Genomic DNA, 23,643 nt, shown 5'->3' on the forward strand with positions numbered 1-23,643 from the left:
AGTTTTTACTCACAGTAAGGGCTATCCCATTAAAATGTATGTGGGAGGGTAGGAAGGGGTGTTTAATTATTGAATGTGGGTCATGGGTCTTTTTTCAGAATGCGTCTATTACCATTATGCAAAATTATCTAAAAAATGGTTCTTGGTTGTAGGGATATTTTGAAAGTCCCTTCCTATCCTCCCACCTACATTTTAATGGAATAGCCCTAACAATGGTGAAATTTATTTCCCTTTGAAGAAATCAAAAGCTGCATACACTAAAACTATTATAATTAGAAATTTGCCCCCTAAATGTATAATAAGGCAATGATGTACAACTTGACTTTCATTTGAGTAAAAAATATTTTCCCAAAAAATTTAAATTGGCTGCTGCAAGCAAGCGTTGCTTTGGGAATAGTTAAGTGTGTGTGCATAAAACAAAAGCCCTGCTAATTAAGCGCTGATTGGTAAATTCAAAATTAGCTAAAAATCTCATTGGTTAATTAATATGATTTCGAAAAACAACAAGAAATGATTGTAACAGGATGCTGTTACGAAGTCTCCCAAACGAAGCTCCCATAATTCGTAATTCCCAGGGTCGCCTGACATTGGGCAAAGTCCAGTGAAAATTGGTTTGGTCCAGTAAAGTTATATGCATTAGTGATGCCTGGGGACTAACCCTGTATATCATTCAAATCATCTTGGCACGACAAACCAGAATATATATGGTTTAGGGGTGGGGATCTCGACCATTTACAAGATATTAGAACTTTCTCAAATGGCAGGGGGTCGGGATGACCCCTGGGGACTAACCCTGTATATCATTCAAACCATCTTAGCATGACAAACCAGAATATATATGGTTTAGGGGTGGGGATCTTGACCACTTACAAGGTATTAGAACTTTCTTAAATGGCAGGGGGTGGGGGCGACCCCCTGGGGACTAACCCTGTATTTCATTTAATGGGTTTTATCAGTTAGAACATTTTCAATTAAAAAGATTGTGTCTATCACAAACGGTTTTCAATTTATAATCATTTGAAAGTTTTAAAAAATAAAATCCCATAGGGTTCTATAGTAAAACCCTCTTTTCTTTTTGCCCCTCAAAGTACCCCTTTATAAACCCCATTGCACAAACAAAACCCTGATTGCACCACTAGACATGTTAGTCTAACATATTGTGAAACCCTAAGTTAATCTGACAAGCGGTTTTGGAGAACGGGTGCGGACAAGTTCAAATTTAAAAGCGGCGGAAGAGGAAGAAGAAGAAGAAGAAGAAGAAGAAGAAGAAGAAGAAGAAGAATAATAAGAACTGAGCAAAAACAATAAGTCTTCCCAAACTTCGTTTGGAAGACTTAATTAGTAAACGAGAAGCAGATGCAGCAGTGACTAGGAAACCCCATTGCTGATTGGATAAAAACTTAGACACTTGAGGGTTCCCAAGTAACTTCTGCTCAGCATTCTAACATGTATTATGTATTAATACTCTATTTAAATAAAATAGTTCCAACACTATCTATTGGTCATAGATATTGTATATCTTTTATAATATCGAGGATTCATTATTGTTATCTGTTAGATACCAATTTTAGAGGATTTAAGGTGGTACCAAACACCTTGACTAAAATTAATTTGGCTTGTTTAATTTTCATTAAATTTTGACAAAATATTTACTTTGACCCTTTGACAAAAATATAAAAATTTCAAATCGAAGGTCGGTGGTTTTCTCCGGGCACTCCGGCTTCCTCCACCAATAAAAACTGGCCGCCACGAAATAGCCCAAAAAACAGTGCTTAAAAGTGGCGTTAAAACACCAAAAATAAATAAATAAATAAAAATTTCAAAAAACTTGAACCACACACTTTATCGGAAAAATTTCATTGGTTATATAGCAGTTTGACAAACACTAATTTTGATCATTGAGAAGCTTAATATTTCCCTACCAATAGAACGTGATTAAAACGTTCAGCTGATTTTTACAGAGTTATCTCCCTGTAGTGTTATGTACCACCTTAATGGATATAGGTAAACCACAAATCTAAATGTTAACTCTGAAATAACAAATTTTCTTTTAGCTTGTATGCAGACTTTGACAAAACTACAAAATTAAACATTTACAAAAATAAATATTTCCCTCCATTCCAGAAAATTGGTATCCTCAAAGAAATAAATCGATCCATAGTACATGAATATTTTGCATGAAACAAATTGGATAAATATTTTACCTTGACATCCTTGAGTCTTAAGAACATCTGTGGTGCAAACTGTTTTGAATTGAACAGAATAGAATCCCCTGATAGAAGGAAAGCTTGTAGAATCATATTTAACTGTGAATCATTGATCATCTGTTTGGCAATCTCATAATCTTCCATCACTGATCTAAATAATAGAAATAATTTTATTTCTTAAATATCAACTGCTGCTTCTATAGCATTAGTGAAACACATTCTAACATTTAGCTCTGTTCCAGAATAATATGGGGCGTAGGGATGTTCGGAAGGCACTTTTTATTTACACCGCAATGGGTAAAATTTTAATCCAATCTTTCTTAAATAATCAGTACTCATCAACTATTTATAAAAGTTACCTTTACCACACATACAACACAAAAACAGCCCTAAAACATTATATCTATATCTTGAAACTCATCATTGCTCAGTGAAAATTGGTAAAAAAAAAAACAATGTGCAAGCTATTTTTTTTTATTAAGCAATCATTGTGAAATGGCTATTTAATTTCCCGTTTGTCCATGCACATACCTCCTTTACAACCCTGATGCAATATTTCATAAATGCAAGTAGTGCAAAAATTCACTTAATTTTCAGTGTTTAGGAAATTACAAAATTTTTCAAAGTTAAAATTCTTTGATCAGTTTTCTATAGATTTAGTCTTATATATGTTTGTTTACCTCACAGAAGAGCATTCTAGCTTTGCATTTATAAATGGTAAGTTCATCAAACATTCATCCTTCAACTGTGCAACATTTTTTGACATAGAAAGGTGGTATGGAAGGTTGTTCAGCTTCCTTAAATTGTATGTATCACCAAATTTAATTGGCTGAGCCACAACATGTCTGTCAGCTAATCCATTCTCATCACTTCTGTTCACATATGGCTTTTTATTCCCTGATTATGAAAAATAATAAACAGGTAAGCAATATTAAAAAAAATGTGCTTTGTTCATACCATATAAACTCAATATCAAAAAATAATTTATTAAAGAAAAATGAAACTTAAATAAGTCGACCCACTTTAAATATTTCAACCATTAAAATGTCCCAATAACTCAAAATCTAACAAGATTGTTTCACTGTAGCCAGATCCCTTCTATCTGTATAAATGAGGAATAAAACTTTATTTACAGTGTAGAGTTTTACAAAAGAACATTACATTTTAAAGTGTATTTCTAAATTTTGTATTTTTTCCTGTTATTCTTGTCATCATAAGGTAAATGTTGTGTCATCATTGATTTAGCCAATTATGGTGTTATTGTGTTACAGAAGTCAAAAAATGGTGGAAGTACTATATTTTCTGTAAAATTGTCAAATCAAAATAAAGGTAAAATTATGATTAAATACACATGATGGCAAACAATCCCACCAAGTATAAGAGCTTTTGTCATATGGTGTTGAACAAATAGTACTTTTAAAACAACAGTCCAATAAACTGCTTCGCCGAGCGCAGCTGGATACGCCCGCAGAGGTCCAACCCTGAACAGTTGGGGCAAAAATGGACACAATATTCAAGCTTGATATAGGTCTATTATAGGTTTCTGAATAAATGTAGTTAAAGAACTTGAAATTGATTATATGAATTGAATTTATATTCAATTAAAAGATTTCTTGCTGTTGTGCAATACACTGTGCTGTTGCGCAATACTTAGTAAATCTCTTGTCAGACTATAAACAAATAAAGTTCTATTTCTTCTCAATGTCATATTTGAAATTCATGAAAATCAAAAGGGAGATTACATCAATAGCTATAAATAATTCACCAAAGTTTCATGAGAACTGCTGAAAGCATTTTTGAGTTATTGTTCAAAAACTGGAAAATCCCCCCTTTTTTAATGAATAAAACCCCATAACTCAGAAATGTAAAATCTAAAATTTATAAAATTCTAAAGGGAGCTTACATCAACAGATATAAACAATTCACCAAAGTTTCATGAGAACTGCTGAAAGCATTTTTTAGTTATTGTCTGAAAACTGGAAATTCACCCTTTTTTTATGAATAAAACCCTGTAACTCGGAAATGTTAAATCTAAAATTTATAAAAATCCAAAAGGGAGCTCATGTCAATAGATATAAACAATTCACCAAAATTTCTTGCAAGTTGGTGAAAGCATTCTTGAGTTATTGTTGGAAAACTGGAAAATCCCCCCTTTTTTTAAAGAATAAAACCCCAAAACTCAAAAACAGTACATCTGAAATTTATAAAAAACGAAAAGGAGCTCACGTCAATAGATATAAACAATTCACCAAAATTTCTTGCAAGTTGGTGAAAGCATTCTTGAGTTATTGTCGGAAAAGTGGAAAATCCCCCCTTTTTTAATGAATAAAACCTCAAAACTCGTAAACGGTAAATCTGAAATTTATAAAAAACAAAAGGGAGCTCACGTCAATAGATATAAACAATTCACCAAAGTTTCATGCATATTGGTTAAAGCTTTTTTGAGTTAATGTCCGACATGTTGACGACGGACAGACAGACAGTCAACGGTATACCATAACACGTAACGTAAACGGGCGTATAAAAAATGGTCCAAGTCCAATAACTCTTGAAAACTTGTCAAATCAAACTGATGGTATTATTTGGTCAAGGATATATGATGACAAATAGTTCTACCAAGTATGCAAGTTTTCTTTCAAATGGTCTCTGAGTATTGATGCGTTTCAGACAGATGGACAGACAATGACTATCTAATCGAAAAAAAACAGTGTGTAAAAATTTCATAACTATCCAAAAATTCAAACTGAAATCATCACATGACATGCTTTAAAATTTGGAAAATTAAGTGAAATTTTTTTAAAATATTTAATTGATTGTAAAAAAAATGGCATTCAATCTAGGCAAGACAAATGAGAACATTGTTAACATTTTTCAACTATTTAAAATAAACATTCAAATCTGATATTAAATATCATTACCATTGGCCCAAGTTCCTAAAAAGAAGCCTGCCAATGCAGTATGGAGATTTTTAACACTGGTTTCTTCTGTACAGTATCTATCCTTTGCTGCCTCAATGAACTGTCTATGGTACCAGTAGATAACAGTAGCACCATCTGCTCCTCTCTCAACTGAAATAAAAGAGACATAAAATAATAAAATAGAAGACTGTACCCGGTATATTCAATATTGTAATTATCAGTTTATAGATTACTGTACCTAGTTGCATTTCAAAAAAAAATTTGTAAAGGGGTCTGCATTTCTCACCTGCAATTGCTGCTGTCAGTGTAACAGTGTAATGTTGACTGTAAAAAGTGAGTCCATTTATAAGTAAAATACAGAAAATTGAAAATTAATATTTCTGTTGGTCATAAACAAGTCGTCCAAATTTCATAAAATTCCTTGTAGGTTGACAAGGAAGCGCTGTTCCTTTGCTTTTTGTATGTTTTTTTGTTGTGCATTTACTGATTTTCTGTCATGGATGGATACCCCATATCCTTTGTTTTTCTATTAAAGTTATAGAGGTTTAATATATTTTAATCACAAACTGAATCTAAATGTTGCTAATGCTGACAGAATCTAGGATCCCTTTCTCGCTGTTGCAACATAATTGTTGCAAGCTACAGGGTTTAAGCTAGGATTTTGAGGGCTTCAGTCACTTTTGCGTGAGATGAAAAAAGGCAGGAAATTATCATTTTTTTATTTCAATTTGCTTAGTAAGAACTAGATTTGTCTCTCTCATTTATTTTGGCACTAAATTTATTTCGTATTTTACGTTTAAGTGTCTATAAATTCATAGGAATACTTTCACGCATGCGCAGTATATCGTAAAGTAAGCACCTGTTTGACTCGTTGATGATGATGGAAGTTTTTGACGTAAAAACATTTCTGAACGTTTTGAATAAATTTCTATCTTCTTAATCGAAATTGAACGTTTTCTATCAAAGATGACGAAACTACGACAAACGAACTACAAGTTATGATCGTTTTAGAAATATTTAAATTAAAAAGCGAACTGTCCCGGGGAAAACAATTTTGTTCAAATGACGAAACTAAGACAAGCGAACTGCAAATTGTGGTCGTTGGCCTTGAGAAATATTGAAATTAAAATGCAGACTGACTAATTTTATTGGGGAAAATAATTTATTCCCGATTGTCCCACTTTTTAAAATTTAAGAGTTCTGATTGTCCCACATGAAAAGTGATATATTATTTTATGATGTAAAATGTTCTTAAACAAACAAGGTAGTTGTTGTTTGTTTTGCTAAACTAACAAGAATTAATTATTGCATATTCAAATTATTATTTTACATCATTTCTATATCTGTATAAAATATGATTTTTTTTTAAATCGTCTGATTAATGCACTTTTGATTAAATAGTATAAAATTTCTGAGTTCTCAAATATATCTATAATGTTACATTTATTTATAAACAAAAAATACCAGTACTATAATTTTTGGAAAATGACGCTATCAGCGGCATGTTTCCGATACCATTGACCAGAACTTACGGAAGTCGATTATTGCCTCCGCCTACCGCAGTCGGTTTCATATTTACTATTTTACATACTAACTGGAATCTGCTTGTATTACGCTACACTCAAACAAAGTGTTGTAGTCGGACGGGAACCAGTTTACATACTTTATTTTATTTACCAAAAAGATATCTTGACCTGTCCATATGTATTTTGTTATTAAATGGTATTTGGAGCTATCCCTTTGTTATATTTTTCATATTTATTCGAGCTTTCACTTTTATGCACATGTCTTACAATCGTAAACAATCGGTATGTATACATGATAAATAGATCCGTTTTGTTATGGTGTTGGACTTTTTACCCTCCAATGATCAGCAATCGCTAGACAAAATAGTTCTCCTAAATAATGTCAGCCTTTCATGCCATTTCAACTTTACAATCATTAAAAAAAGTGAAAATCGGAATCATTTTGATATCCATTGGATAGAAACTGGTCTTTATCCAGATTTACGAAGATTTTAAAAATCGGAAATTAGTTATACGGTTATACCCACGCGGTGCGTATGAATCTTTGTTTACAAACAGGATATGGGAACGTCTCTAGTTTTTAGATCGTAAGTCACGATAAACTGAAACTGAAAGTAAACAGTTGTTTGTAAGACGCAGGTTTACTCACCATAAACAAGCTGAAACGTTCAGTATGGCATATATTTTAGGTTAAAGACGGTCCCATTCATTTAAAAAGCATTTTGAAAGTAGACGATGGGATTATTTCAGGTTTGGGGAACGAGTAAATTATCACAAAGTTCATTTCTTGACGACCTCATAATTTCATCATGTAGATGGTACAAATCGATTTTTACTGTTTACTGTTGCTTCTCATGTTTTGTATTTAAACAGTCGTTTATTTTTAAACCCGAACCAGGCATATGCATTCTATAATTGTGCAAATCTTCTTTCTTTGGTCAATTGGCTTATGGATAGTTGTATCAATTTCAACTCTTACATTATTTTTTTTAAAAATATATTTGCATTACACATGCAATGGCAGTACCTTTCCAATTACTATTTATGTGTTGTGTCTAAATTAAAGTTGTAACACTTTATAGTGACTGGAAAGGGTAGAAAAATTCATCAGATGAGAAAAGGCTGAAGATACTTCAAACGGCACCTAATCATTAGATATTGCATCTTATAAAAAGAAACTGAGATTTGGATAGTTCCACTTCAAGGTAAAAATGTTTATCTCTTGTGAAATGAAATAAAAAAAATATTGTAACACTGTAGTTAATTAATAAAGATACTATTACGTGTATTTCTGTATTGGCCTTATTATTGGTTCTCGGCCAGCAGTCAAACCGCACCGAATCATTAGATATTGCATCTTATAGAAGGAAACTGAGATTTGGATAGTTCCACTTCAAGGTAAAAATGTTTATCTCTTGTGAAATGAAATAAAAAAAATATTGTAACACTGTAGTTAATTAATAAAGATACTATTACGTGTATTTCTGTATTGGCCTTATTATTGGTCCTTGGCCAGCAGTATTGGCCTTCCACTTCGCCTCAGACCAATACACCCAAGACATGGACCAATAACAAGGCCAATACAGAAATACTTACGCAATGATATTATAGAATGACAATATGGTTCAATAGCGGGAATCAGCCCCTAAACTACTTTTTACATAAATATTAACTTCTGGCTTCAACCCTTTGTTCGTCTTGTCTGGAGATCTTGCTGTAGTTCCAGTTCAGCAAGCATTTTAGAGACGTATCCCATCCATCCTCTTTTGATTTGTAATCTCTGGTGATAGATTTTGCCGCTTGACATTGTATCCTTTCAAGCTTTTTTTTTTGTTACCATGTAGGGGTCCCATACTATGGCTCAATATTAAATTATAAGATCCATTCCTAACGATCTAGATCATTGTTCTAATCTGACACAAATTTCAATAACTGGAATGCTACCCAAGTTGAATATATGGTGACCCACCAGAACAGCATTATCACTATTGAAATTGTGTTTAATACCATGATTGTTCAATGTCATTAACTTAAATGGAGACAGACATTTGACCTGAAAGACATGAAAGGTGGTGTGGGAGTGCAAAATCAAAAACTAACTAACTATGATATATGGTTAAAGAATGAATATCAATTACATGGGTCAACATAGTCAAAGGCAGAGTTGTTATAAAATTACAATATGGCAGAGAAGTGGTTTCAAGTTTCATATAAAGCGACCTGACTGACATGAAATAAAAATTCGAAGGAGTATCCCTATTTGTCTAATCTTCAAGGTGAAATAAAACTAGTAAAACATTATTATACTATTGTCTAAATATACAGAAATATAATTTGCTTCAAGTAACAGAAATAACTAGGTCACTAGTAACTTATTTAATGAGTATGTGGGGTATAAGAGCTTGCTAACAACAGGCTCTTCATAATCATTTGGTTTGAAAAGGATACTAGTAGTCTATATTCTTGATTTAGAAAAATGTAATTGCAAGAAAAAAATCACATTACTTAGAATACTTTAGATCATTCAGGTAGTCTTTATTTATATGTACAATAGAACAGCCAGTAGTCATTGGATATTGTAGATCATTCCGGTAGTCTTGACCTATTTATTTATACAAAAAAACAGCCAGTAGTAATTGGATACTGTAGATCATTCAGGTAGTCTTGACCTATTCATTTGTACTGAAAAAACAGACACATATACGAATATCAATTATATGCTTACGAGGCATGTTGCAATGTTAAACTTATTACAGTATGTGAAAATCAAGACTTGCATAAAAAATATCACAATATTAGAGACAGTGGCGTCATTTTTCCTCAGAGCTTTCAGCTCTTTGATTAATCACATTTTTTTTTAAAAGTTTTTCAAAAAAATTTTGAAATAATGCATGCAATTTTAAAAAAAAGTCTTTACACTACTGAAGACTGCTTGCATCCAACGTCAGATTAACCTAAACCAAACAACTTTCTTCATTGATTACGATGTTGCTGTTCAGAATTCTGCTACAGCATCCTTTCCGGGAATCACTATTTTAGGATTTGTTTTCACTATACTCAGTATATTTGGAGTATAGTGCCGTCAACAGGACTTGTCGCCAAATATAAAGGAGAACTAGACATTTATTAACTTATACCTAGGGCAGCAGTTTTTCCTCTGGTACCACAGGCAGAAATATAAGACGTCTGGTTCCATGCACTTGAAGACCTGGATTATTCGGACTCAACAGCAAATACCACTTCGTTTACGGACTACGTCTTAACATACTGGATTGAAAACAACAGGCATCTATGGAACCATTACCAAACAGAAGAACCAAGGACGACAAACCACCTCGAAGGATGGCACAGCAGTTTGAAGAATATGATCAAAGTACCACACACAAACATATATACAAGCTACTGAACTATACCTTATAGAAGAGCAGGCAGCAAACGAAGTGACCATCATCCAGTACCAAACCGGGTTATTACGAACAACAAATAGAAGAAAATACACAGGATGTATAGGTACCCTGCCACGTCCACCATGTGCTTTTTTGTTATATGTATTTCTGTTTGTATCCATCTGAGTTCAACTGATTTTTATAGTTTGTTCTTATGTTGTTCTGTTACACCACTGTCCCAGGTTAGGCGAGGGTTGGACGTCCGCTAACATGTTTAACCCCGCCACTTTCTGAACGTGCCTGTCCCAAGTCAGGAACCTGTAATTCAGTGGTTGTTTTTTCGTTTGTTTATTGTTTTGTACAGTTTGTTCTTGTGTTGTGTTGTTGCACAACTGTCCCAGGTTAGGGGAGGGTTGGGCGCCCGCCAAGCATGTTCAACCCCGCCACATTCTGTATGTGCCTGTCCCAAGTCAGGAGCCTGTAATTCAGTGATTGTCGTTTGTTTGTGTGTATCATATTTGTTTTTCGTTCATTATTTTGTAAATAAATTAGGCCGTTAGTTTTCCCGTTTGAATTGTTTTACATTTGTCATTTCGGGGCCTTTTATAGCTGACAATGCGGTATGGGTTTTGCTCATTGTTGAAGGCCGTATGGTGACCTATAGTTGTTAATTTCTGTGTCATTTGGTCTCTTGTGGAGAGTTGTCTCGTTGGCAATTATACCACATCTTCCTTTTTTTTTATACACAACTCAAACAACGCCTACGGGAACCCAAAGATTATCTTCAGAATGGTGAAGTTACTACTGTATGCTAACATTGCCTGTTATTTGTTACACTTGGACTAAATTTGTTGCAAATTGTAGTACTTATGTATTATATGTACTATATAATTGTTATACATTCTTTGTTGTATGCATTATATATCTGCTCTCCTTGTCATATGTGTGCTTTAATGAATGAATGAATCAATCAATCAATCAATCAATCTATCAATCAACCAACCAACCAACCAATCAATCATGTTTCGGAGGGGAAAGACCGTTAACAATTGTTTTTAAAACAATTGATTTATATTTGTAACTCTTTTTATTATATATATTTATACAGAATTGAGAAGTGCTTGATATGTGCTATTTTATGGCTTAATATCATATTCTATGTTTGATGATACCTCAGTTGTACCTAATATGTGCAAAATAAAAAATATGTCAATATTATAATTTGTTCATGTTTATTTCATATTTTATAGTAACATTGATTAGTTACCTGTAATTACCTGCTACACACTATAAAACAAATTAATCACTATCAAAACAATTCCCGATTGTCCCACATTTAAACTTCCCAATTGTCTCACTAACATCTTCCCGATTGTCCCACAAAATTTCATTACTTTTTTACCTGTAATTTCAAAAAGTGGGACAATTGGGAAGACACCAACCGGATTAGTGACCCATCCGATGGCAATAAGGGGATTAGCTGTAATCACAACTTTATAACACCTGTTGTAAATGTTAATTAGCTGAGGGTCATAAACTTGTCAGAAACATGTAGACAGGTAGAATTATAGTATTTTCATGCGAAAATTTTTTGACACTTTCCAAATTTAAGTGACGAAATTGATTTGAAATTCTTTCGTCATTTTGAAAACAGTTTCGTAAATTACGAAAGTGACGAGCGCTAGCAAAATCAGTGAAGCTAGACAAAAAGGTAGTGATGTCTTTTTCCATGAGCTTGTCTTATGGAGTTGCTTTGTCCGTCTCTGGTCCATTTTTTACCATTGACAGGTCAACATCAGGTAATAGGAAAATGTGCTTTTTCAAAACATAAGTAAAAGTTTTTTTTGACAGTGTATTTTGCATTGATAGGGAGACAAAGCAGATATTAGTACGTTTATGTTTGACAATTTAAATGATGCACTGTCAAATGTGACAGGTTATGTCAAAACATCAAATTTATATCAAGTTTAAAGTTTAATATGGTTTTAATGTCAATCATTGTTATGATGCCTAAATAATTACCATGATTGACTTTTGTTACTAAGTCTTAAGGTATTAAAATCGGGATAAGAAAGAAAACTACAGCTGGCTCAAATATTTTTTGGAAGCCGTGCCTAATTCCACAGGTAAGGAATCAATACTATACTATTATTTTTTATGTAATTGTGTTATTTCAGCATAATGTGTTTTTTCTCCAATGCAAATTCTGAAAGAAAACTATTACACGAACCTAAATACTGCTGTAGATCATGTCGAAGTCGCACCAGAAGTAATGGAGGAAGCCTCCTAATGGGTGGTGTCCAATACACATAGACATCATTTAGCACATCATCATCACATGCCAATATATCTTCTAATTCTGTTTCTGTCAATCCTATTTTTGCTGTAAAATTAATATGCAGATGATTAGATTATTTAAAGATTTTGAAATGAAGTTTCTTTTTCTAGGATACTGGGGCATAGATACAAATAAAATAACGAATTAATAGAATTAAAACATGTTTCCTGAATAAAGTTCAATTTTCACTCATACTAATTTTTAATACATTCTCAAAACATTACCTGCAGTTAAATATCCTAAAGTTTTAGATACAAATGCATATCCGTGAAGTGACTCCATTTTGGCAAAGAGACCATTTATGGCTTCCCGTACAGTCTGAAACAGCTGAATGTTTGAAACATCCATATATGATGTCCACTGAGAAGCTTCTCTGAAACAAAGATTCAAGTAAAGTGGAAAAGGACACTGATCATATGATTTCAAAAGTAAATCTTCCTGTTCTGGTGTCAATTTTCGCTGAATTCTTTCCAACCAGTGATTCAAAATTAATTTCACATCAGGCCTTGGGATAGTTGTCACAGGAATAAAGCCTTCAGCTGGAACTCGATTCTGAAAAAGAAACTACATGCTGTATAATTTGTTCATACTCTATAATTTTGGTTGTATGGTTCAATATTCTTACACTTATAATCTTTAAACTGACATCACAAGAGTCAACTACTGCAATATTTGTATGGCACTTAAGGATGTTCGCTTCTCTGCTTCAAAATTCAAAAGACTTGGGCATCATACATATTGTCTAATTTTACAGTCATTTACCATTGCCTTTAACAGAAAGACTGTTATAAATTGAAAGTAAATGAATAAAGGGGTTAACAGGTAAAATATTTATTGGCATTACAGGGATAAAACTAGAGGATTCAGAATATCTGACAAAAAAATCAAAGAGGGGCGAACATGATCTTCAACAAAATCATATATAATTTTTTTGCACTGATTTATACTGTTACTTTTAAATATAAAATATCCATTTTTGTTGCAAATATATGGAATGGTACATTATTGATAAATGTATTTGTAATAGGCATTTTGTAAAACGAGTTGGTTGACTGTTATGGAATATCTGTATCACAGATAATCAGGGATATGTTTCATTCTATGAAATAACTTAAGGCATTGGTAGCATGACTTTAAATTTTTTTAGGCATTTGTAAATGACTGTAAAATTAGTCAACATACATGTATATGATGCCCAAGTCTGACACTGGCATTTAAAAACTAGAGGCTCTAAAGAGCCTGTGTCGCTCACCTTGGTCTAAGTGCATATTAAACAAAGGACACAGATGGATTCATGACAAAATTGTGTTTTGGTGATGGTGATGTGTTTGTAGATCTTACTTTACTGAACATTCTTTCTCCTTACTATTATCTCTATCTATAATGAACTTGGCCCGGTAGTTACAGTGGAAAATATATTGTAAAAATTTACAAAAATTTACAAAATTTATGAAAATTGTAAAAAATTGACTATAAAGGGCAATAACTCCTTAAGGGGTCAATTGACAATTTTGGTCATGTTTGACTTATTTGTAGATCTAACTTTGCTGTACATTATTGCTGTTTACAGTTTATCTCTATCTATAATAATATTCAAGATAATAACCAAAAACGGCAAAATTTTCTTAAAATTACCAATTCAGGGGCAGCAACCCAACAACGTGTTGCCTGATTGGTCTGAAAATTTCAGGGCAAATAGATCTTGACCTAATGAACAATTTTATCCTCATCAGATTTGCTCTAAATGCTTTGGTTTCAGAAATATGAGCCAAAAACTGCATTTTACCCTATGTATTATTTTTTACCCATGTCGGCCATCTTGGTTCGCGGGCAGGGTCACATTTTTTAAACTAGATACCCTAATGACGATTGGGGACAAGTTTGGTTAAATTTGTCTTAGTAGTTTCAGAGGAGAAGATTTTTGTAAAGGATTACAAAAATTTACGAAAAATGGCTAAAAACTGACTATAAAGGGCAATAACTCCTTAAGGGGTCAACTGACCATTTTGGTCAACTGACCATTTTGGTCAAGTTGACTTATTTGTAGATCTTACTTTGCTGAACATTATTGCTGTTTACAGTTTATCTCTATCTATAATAATATTCAAGATAATAACCAAAAACGGCAAAATTTCCTTAAAATTACCAATTCAGGGGCAGCAACCCAACAACGGGTTGTCCGATTCATCTGAAAATTTCAGGGCAGATAGATCTTGACCTAATAAACAATTTTACCCCATGTCAGATTTGCTCTAAATGCTTTGGTTTCAGAGATATAAGCCAAATTCTACATTTTACCCCTATGTTCTATTTTTAGCCATGGCGGCCATCTTGGTTGGTTGGCCGGGTCACCGGACACATTTTTTAAACTAGATACCCCAATGATGATTGTGGCCAAGTTTGGTCAAATTTGGCCCAGTAGTTTCAGAGGAGAAGATTTTTGTAAAAGTTTACGGACGACGGACGACGGACGACGGACGACGGACGCAGGACGACGGACGCAAAGTGATGAGAAAAGCTCACTTGACCTTTCAGGTCAGGTGAGCTAAAAAGTTAGGCTGTTTGTTCTTTCTTTTGAATTTTATTTCACATTTAGATATCCTGCCACATTTTATTTCTTACCAGCAGTATGGGTTTTACTCATTGTTGCAGGCTTTGTATGGTGAAATGTTGTTGTTAACATACCTTTTCTTTCTTCTGTGGATGACATTTGTCTCATTGACAATCATACTCATTGTTGAATGCCATGTTGTAATAATTTAACATCCATGTCCTTATTCTTTGGTTTATAGTTGTCTTATTGTCCATCATATCACATCTTCTATTTATATATAATTTAATTTTGGATGAAACACTTGTTCTGATTGGATGAAAGTTTTTTTGTCTTTCAGCTCATGGACATAATTTTGTCATGTGACAGTGATGTCATCAATGTTTTTTCATGAATTACTCTTTAAAAAATAGTATTTAGAATTAAATTATAAGGAATGACTGTAATATTTTTTCTGTCTATTTGTAATAACCTCAAAAATGTGGTGCACACTTTTAAATAACCCACTATGCTGGTAATTTAGTATACACCACATTTTTGATGTTATTTCTTAATAGACAGAAAAAATATTACAGTCATTCCTTATATAAATTTCCCAGTAAAACCTGATAAGATTCCTTACATACCTTGAGACTAGGAAATACTTCATACTTTGGATCTTCTAAGGTTGACACTATAATCTTTACATTAGGATTTACTAGAAGTGGTAGCCATTGCATCCCTCTAGCATTGTATGAAGGATCTAACTGGTCAAGAGAATCCAGTATGATGACTAAAGGATCATTGATTTTCATTTTTTCAGATCCTTTCCTTGCTATTAAGGTCTGTTTGAAAATAAGCTCAACTTCTGTGAAGCTCTGGTAAATATAAAAGAAATGCAAACATTTAAACTTCATTTACATTATTATTATTTGATTGATTTTAACAGTGGATTCATTATTATTCATGAGGAACCAATTTTTGTGGATTTCGTGGGTATAGGTGATCGACACATTTAAGTGTTTTTGCCTAATCCATGAAATTTGGTATGCAGGAAAATAAAAGTGTAAGGTAGAGAACTTTCAATTTTTAAAGCGATCACATTGACGGTACATGTCTGACAAGTAAGAATAATGGTGGAACCGAAATGCAAATCGAAAGCATGAATAAATGACAAAACTATGACCCTTAGTGTCAAAATTAATACATAATTAAGATTTTGCATCCTTGTTAAAAGACTTGCCTTTGGAACAAGATTTCATGTACCCAGTACTTATATTTCCTGATTTTATGGGTCCCTCCATCCACAAAGTTTAATACTTACAGAAATACTATTTTCCTTGGGATCTGAACGTAATAATCTTCAAGCAACGAATGTAAAATCCCAGGAACCAACTATGTTTTCACATACCATGAAAATTGACTCATGCCTCATTTTAATCTTGGAAAACATGGTATATTTATTAGTTGAAATTGGCTTTGAACTAGCTTGCAGTATCTGTGAATGCGTAATTCTTGATCGTAATTTTTTGTTGTTGTTGTGCTTTATGCCAATCTGATGAGTCCCTTTTCAATTGATTTTTAGTTTGTTTTTATATTGTGCTTTTCTGAGGCTAAGGGATGGTTGAGCAGTCTCAAAATCATGTTAAACCCTGTCACATTCTTAATGTGGCTGTCCCAAGTCAAGATCCTGTAATTCAGTGGTTGACCTTAGTTGAAGTCTGCCTTAATTGTATTTTTGTTTTTGTTTATTGTTTTAAGCATAAATCAGGCTGTTTGTTTTTTTCATCTTAATTGTTTCACATTTTGTGACGCCAGGGCCTACTTTATAGCTTACTATATGGTATGGGTTTTGAGCATTGATGTAGGCCAAACATTATCCTATAGTTGGTAACATCCTTGTTCTTAGGGCTCTGAAGGATAGTAATTCAATTACTAATCATATCAAATGGCCCTTATTTTGATCAAGAAGAATAGTAATTCCACAGTACATCAATCCAGATTCAATACATTTTTTATTTTCTAGTCAATTTTTATACATCAAATTTAGTATTTATAGCAATTTTCACATAGAATCCTTTACCCTAAAATTTGACTAATTGTACTTAAAAAAATTATAACAAAATGATTTTGCTTTTCTAAAAACACAGTGATCACATGACTTTTACAAAACATGTCTACCATATGGCCCAAGAACACAGTTATTTCGTAGTGCATTTCTTCTAGACAATGAATGAAAATAAATAAATGGAGAATGTGTCCCCATGGACACAGATGATGGCCCCGCTTGCATACAACATTATAAAGGGACATAACTCAAGAACAATAAAAGTGACACTCCCCAAATTTGTACTTGATCTGAGTTTTGTGGTAATAAGTATTGTGTAAAGGTTTCATAAAGTTTGGTTGGGGCAAACTTAAGTTACAGAACGGAAACTAAAAATTTGGCAATTTTGATTTATGAAGGGGCATAACTAGATAATGATTACAGTGACACCACCAAAATTCAACTTGATCTGTGTTTTGTGGTAAAAAGCATTGAGTATAAGTTTCATAACATTTGGTTGAGGCAACTTAAGTTAGAGAACGGAAACTAAAAATTTTGCATTTTTTTCCATTTAAGAAGGGGCATAACTCGAGAATGGTTAAAGTGACCCCATCAAAATTCAAACTTGATCTGTGTTTTGTGGTAATAAGCATTGTGTATAAGTTTCATAACATTTGGTTGAGGCAAACTTAAGTTAGAGAAAGGAAACTAAAAATTTTGTAATTTTTTCATTTATAAAGGGCATAACTCTAGAACAGTTAGAGTGACGCTACCAAAATTCAAATTTGATCTGTATTTTGTGGTAATAAGCATTGTGTATAAATTTCATAACATTTGGTTGAGGCAAACCCAAGTTAGAGAACGGAAACCAATTTTGAGATGTACTTATGTACAGATTGACAAGGGTAAAACTTAAAGCCCCCTCTGCTACAGCGGGGGCATAAAAAAATCCCTCCTGTGCTTTCTCAATAATATTTTTACAGTGTGGTGTACTACTTTTGGGACAAATTATATCAAAATTATAGAAAACTTCATCAGCTCTAACTCAAAATATGGACAATTTTATGTTATAGGGTCTTGAATTCTTTTGAAAGCTTCAGACATACTAATTTTTAACTTTTTTCAGCTGGACCAAATCACTACTTTACTTTAAAATTCATGACCCAAATTTTTTTACAGTGTAATTTCATCCCCCTTCTTGCTATTTGAGGCATTAAACATGAAGAAATAAATTTGGAAGGGGTATGAAAAAAATTGCAACTAATACACTGTTCACAGTAGGGACTAGATTTGTAGACAACGAAAATCAATTGACGATTACTATGTTCTCAGACCTTAATAGGATAGAAAGATTTAACCAATCTTAATAAAACTTGGTACGACTAAAGCTTAACAAATTATAAGACTGTTGACCAAGTTTCATGACAACAGAATATATATTATAGACAATATAACTATTTTTATATTCAACTTAAAATTTTGACGTTAAAATTGAAGAATTTCAAATACATGTATCAACATTTGGGGCTTTAAAAATCTAAATATTGTGACAAATTACTTTTTAGATGCCCTAATATTACATATAAGATGTATTAAAAGCAATAGAATACTCATTTGATGTATCAGATTTATTACAATTTTTCAAAAGTCAAATTTTTAAGAACTTGTGCCTGAAAATAGAGGTTTTCGAATGAAGGGGGGCCTTACATAGAAGATGTAATATTTTCCAGCAATTTAAAATTTGTGAAGTTTTTTTGTTATAAATAATCCTTCCATATGTATTTTATGTACTTTAAATGGAAAGAAAAACTACAAATAGCCTATGATACGAGTATAAACTGGTCTTAGGCAAAGCAAGACTGAAAATAATTTAGGGTCAATTTAGGCCGTAGCAAATGTTTACATGTAACAATGCATACTAAAGCTATAGGAAATAGAAATTTGTTTCTTTTTGCTCATTTCTATGCTCAGGTGACATGATACAAGAAGTCTGAGTACAAAAGGACTCTTGCATTCAACTTTTTTCGCACACAGTATGATCTGATACAAAGTTTTTTTCACTTTTCAGTGAGAAACTTGCATGTAATTTTAGTCTCAACAGGCATACATTTAACTACTTACTATCCTACAGTAGAAAAGAAAGACAGTATGTAAAATGAAACAGGTACAAAAGACATTGCAAAGTGCTTTTTATACAAATTTAGTGAAATCTTTGTGATGGACTTCACATTTTATGTACAAAGCTCCTCACATTTTGCTTAATCTTACTTCAAACAGGCCGTTAAACGAGGACCATTCATACAACACGTTTTGCACATTTTTTCTGTGATAATCTACTTTTCTCAAGATTCAGAGTTCACAAATTAATAATACAACTTGATAAAAGCCTAGAAACACAACTATTGACACATGAAAACCTGCAAGATAGAAAGTCAGAATACCACTCATGCATAAATATGGAAATGGCTTTGAAATGCTTATTTTGACCATATAATGACCAAATGGGACATTTTGGCAGAATTTCTATCAAATAAAAGTTTAAATCCTTAACTTTCATGCAGTTTGACAAATTGACACCATTAAATCATTCAGGGAAGTTGCCAAAGTACAGATTCTATATTTACTGATTTCATCTCAATACTATTAAAAAAGAAGAAATAAATTTGGAAGGGGTATGAAAAAAATTGCAACTAATACACTGTTCACAGTAGGGACTATATTTGTAGACAACGAAAATCAAAAGACGATAACTGTGTTCTTGGACCTATGATGATTGTCTGAAAACATATTCATACATTGAGACTGTTGATCATTGAATATTAATTCATATTCTCAAAATTAGTGTGTGCATTAGACTGAACAAATACAAGCTTTTAAGGCACCACCATGTGGTCCCGATATCCTTTCTATTGAAAATATTTATTATTTGTCCATTTAACAGGCTTTATCTGACCATGACTACTTAGTCATGCTTAACTGGTCAGGTCAGTTACTCAAATACTATAAGAAATGGGTCAACTGTATTTAAGTGTAAAGAATGACTGTAAGGTTACTTTGACAAGGTTGAGCTGATCTTCACCTTATTTTAAAGGTTCCTTGGTAAAAGTTACAATTTTTTTATTAGGTCTGTTTCTCCAATACATGTACTAGGAGTAAAAGGTTAATCATATTCAGTGTATAGTATGATTGTAAGGTCTACATGTCATCTGACAGTGTTTATCTGACCTTGACTTCACCTTTACGTTTCATTGGTCAATATTACAAATGACACATTAAAGGGAAAATTCGCGATTTTTTACTTATCATCTTATTATGTTCATAATACCATAAAAAACATATTCACCAAGTTTTATCTGGATATGAACACTAATAAAGAAGAAAATTTGGGAATTATTAATTTTATTTATTCGAACTTCCTGACTTCTGTGACGTAGTTTAAGTCTTTTTGCATGCCGGGAGTGGATTAATCTCATTTTAAGTCTTGTTCGTTAATCATCTTATAACGCGATTTAAAGCGCATCGACGACTTTTGGCGTAGCTATTAACCAACTAATAATTCAGGAAGAAAAGTGATCAGCCGTGCAACTTTTAAAATTAAAATGCACCTTTTATATTTTAAGGATTTCTGATATGATTATAGTAATAAAAGTAAATCAGACAATAGAATGTTGTTATGATTTTTTTTCCGACGGATATGTTGAACAAACAAATATAACTGATAGTGTAATAAAAATGCATGTTTGTATTCTCACCTATCACTTCAGTCGACCGGGATTTGTCTTACTATACAAATCCTTGCTTCAGTCTAGTACTGTGTAAATACAATGCATGTGTATTATACTGACACCACCTGGTAAAGGCGTGGTTAAATTCACGGTTATTAAAAGATTAGTATTATGTAATTTTAATCTTTTGATCTTCACAAGAGTTTTGTTTGGCCTCAAGGGTTCACCGTTGTAGGTATGAAAAACATTGGGAAAAAAAGGATAAAACAGAAGTGCGGGTTTGAGACAGGATATTGTTTTTAATTATTTGGGGAGGAATATGGTGGCAAAATAACTGAATCGCCATTATAATTTTTTTAATATTTTGCGTTAGCTCAATTTTTTAATAAATAGGTGATCAATTTGTTGTAACATCGAAATTCTGAATTACTTTCAATTAAATAATTTTATAGATAAAAATGGCTCACGAAAACGAGCGTATAAATCAAAACAGTGCTATTTCAAATTATCATCGGTAACCTTGAATATTTATTTAAATGTGCAGAGAAAATTATCAGTTACATAAATATAGTTTGGTCCGTCCAAAGCGATCTACATTTACCTAATGGGGAATAACCTGATTAAAATATTCTAAATCTCACAACGTATAAATTCTTTAGCTATTTGACCAACGATGTTTTAAAAATTAACAGAATCAATCTAACGTCAACTTTTCTTTTTTGAATGGAGAAAGACCGGCGGAATCAATTTTCAATGTGCTTTATATCTTGTACCTTTGCAAGACTTGTCATTCATTCATAAACCCACTCTAAACCAGAGACATATATACGTCTGTTTAAACTGACAAGAATACTCCTAAAACGGACAAGCAGTATATTCTTTAAATTTCTGTGATTTAATACCAAGAAAGAAAAAAATCCCGAAATTAATTTGATACTCAATATTTTTCCTGGAAAATATTCACATCCTCATTTGGTCTGAAAAAAAGATAAGAATTTGGTATACAGAACATGCAGAAGTGTGAATGTCATAAAACCTAATTGTTATATCAGAAACCATTATAAATGTGAACCTGTATACGTAAGACCTCATGGGACGTCAACTAAGATCAACTTACCACATACATGTAATATACAAGTAGCTCTGTTATACCCGGAAATGTCAAGGTTAATCACTACTGATACAGAATGTTCCAATGCAAAGAAAATTCTGATGATTGTGAAGCATGACCATTCATGATTTTAGAGGCGTCTTAGGTGGGGGATTGCCGGAACGATTTAATTTAAATTCTGACTAGATTTTTTTTCTTCTCAATTTAAATCATTGAACTAAAAAAAAAGAAGAAAACTACGCCCAAGAACAGAATTCTTCTTGTAAATTCATAAATACACCGTTCTTATTTTGTAACTTTCGATAAGACATGAACTCCCCCCCCCCCCCCTCCCCCCCAAACCTGGGAACAGTATATCTTACAATCAACATATTCCTGCCAAAATAACAAAAAAGGAGAAAAAGAAAGAGATGAACGGTAAATCACATCAGATTCAGATATTTATATAGTTGATTGTCGTTAGCTAGAGATGTATACATGTCTCTGCGTTAACTTATAAAAAAACAGGAAAGTATAAACTTGAAATAGATTTATGATGAATACTATGCAACTGCGACACCCCTTTTTATCACAGCGTACATGCATGTATTCAAATGACTGTCCGTTATTTCGATTAAGAATGACAATCGTACGTAAATTCCTATAGTTCATGGTGAGACTTTTTGTACCAGATATGCGACTTTTCGTATTTATATTTTCTCTTATATTACTCTCATTTGATATTTTATGCATAAGTGCAATATTGGGAATGGTTTATTACCACCACAAGCTAACTAAATAAATTAATCAACCCTCTAGCTGACCAGACGTTAATACAACTACTATCAGTCTATCCGCAGTGAAGTTTCTTTATTTCTTCAAATAGGCTTTTTGGGGATCATTAGTGTACGTCCAGTGGCATATATATTACATGCATGTCGGAACAGGAAAATTGACATCAGGTACTTTTAGAACCATGTTCACATTATTATACATTATACCCAACAATTGTGATGATGACGAATTTCTTAAACTGTTCAAAATAATCTTATTGAAAAATAAATCTGTGATTTTACTATGTCCATACCTTCGATGAACCAAAGCAAGTTAGATATCGAACTGTATTTAAATCAGATTGGTTCTGGATGTTTCTCTCGTATATTCAATTTACATGTATATATTCTAAATTGCGACTATCTATAGTTTTGTAACCTTCTATCTAGGCGTATAAACCAATGATCGACAAGTGCGTACATTTTGTTAAATCAATATTTTTATGTTTCAAAATGTCCATACTTATTGACAACGAGTATATACTTACATTTTCCCCAATTTACCCTTGGAAAAATGTAAATAGATTTTTTATTTTATCAAATCTTTTTTTTGGAATTATTTAGATTTTCATAAATATCATTCTTTACACCAGAAATGTTATTTATAAACAAGCGTATGAGTTTAGTAATGACTAGTATATCACTATCGGACACGCAAGACAAAGATGTATATTACACCTGATAGTTTCAAAATGGAAAGTTACCGGCAAGTTAGTCGGCCGTGTACACTGATCAATACCCTCAGAAGTGAAGTGATGCAGAACTACTTGCTTTATGTAATTGTGTAATAAGAATTTTAAAGCCCGACAGGAAATCGCTTGAATACCTGGACGTGTCACCTCACAATACCTCTGGGATTTCTTTAGCCATGCTAGTGATCAGATAAGGGAAGGTCCGAATTTATTTAAATAAGTTTATTACATAAAAGAATTATGAACAAACTAGATTTTCGAAAACAATTTTAAACGGAACACTTATTCATGACTTTGAACTTTGACTATTAACTAATTTCCATTAAAATTTCTTGTTTCAAAAACTAAGTT

The 23,643-nt window shown here is 32.5% G+C and overlaps 1 protein-coding gene across 2 annotated transcripts in view; it reads right to left on the bottom strand.

Annotated features, from left to right (window-relative positions):
• LOC127721154 (NACHT domain- and WD repeat-containing protein 1-like) overlaps positions 1 to 23,643 on the bottom strand; it is a 123,388-nt gene that overhangs the window by 35,496 nt on the left and 64,249 nt on the right. For both annotated transcript variants that reach the window (XR_007991063.1, XM_052227830.1), the window contains exons 11-16: positions 15,553 to 15,783; positions 12,600 to 12,927; positions 12,268 to 12,420; positions 5,126 to 5,275; positions 2,888 to 3,104; positions 2,205 to 2,358 (exon numbers count right to left, since the gene is read on the bottom strand). Coding sequence is in view for 1 of the 2 variants with exons in the window: in XM_052227830.1 (XP_052083790.1) it covers positions 2,205 to 2,358; positions 2,888 to 3,104; positions 5,126 to 5,275; positions 12,268 to 12,420; positions 12,600 to 12,927; positions 15,553 to 15,783 (1,233 nt within the window). In the remaining variant the exon portion in view is untranslated. The remainder of the gene's footprint in view (positions 1 to 2,204; positions 2,359 to 2,887; positions 3,105 to 5,125; positions 5,276 to 12,267; positions 12,421 to 12,599; positions 12,928 to 15,552; positions 15,784 to 23,643) is intronic.

The sequence above is a fragment of the Mytilus californianus genome, unplaced genomic scaffold, assembly GCF_021869535.1.
Source record: "Mytilus californianus isolate M0D057914Y unplaced genomic scaffold, xbMytCali1.0.p SCAF_1, whole genome shotgun sequence".
In the NCBI taxonomy this organism is placed as follows: Eukaryota; Metazoa; Mollusca; class Bivalvia; order Mytilida; family Mytilidae; genus Mytilus; species Mytilus californianus.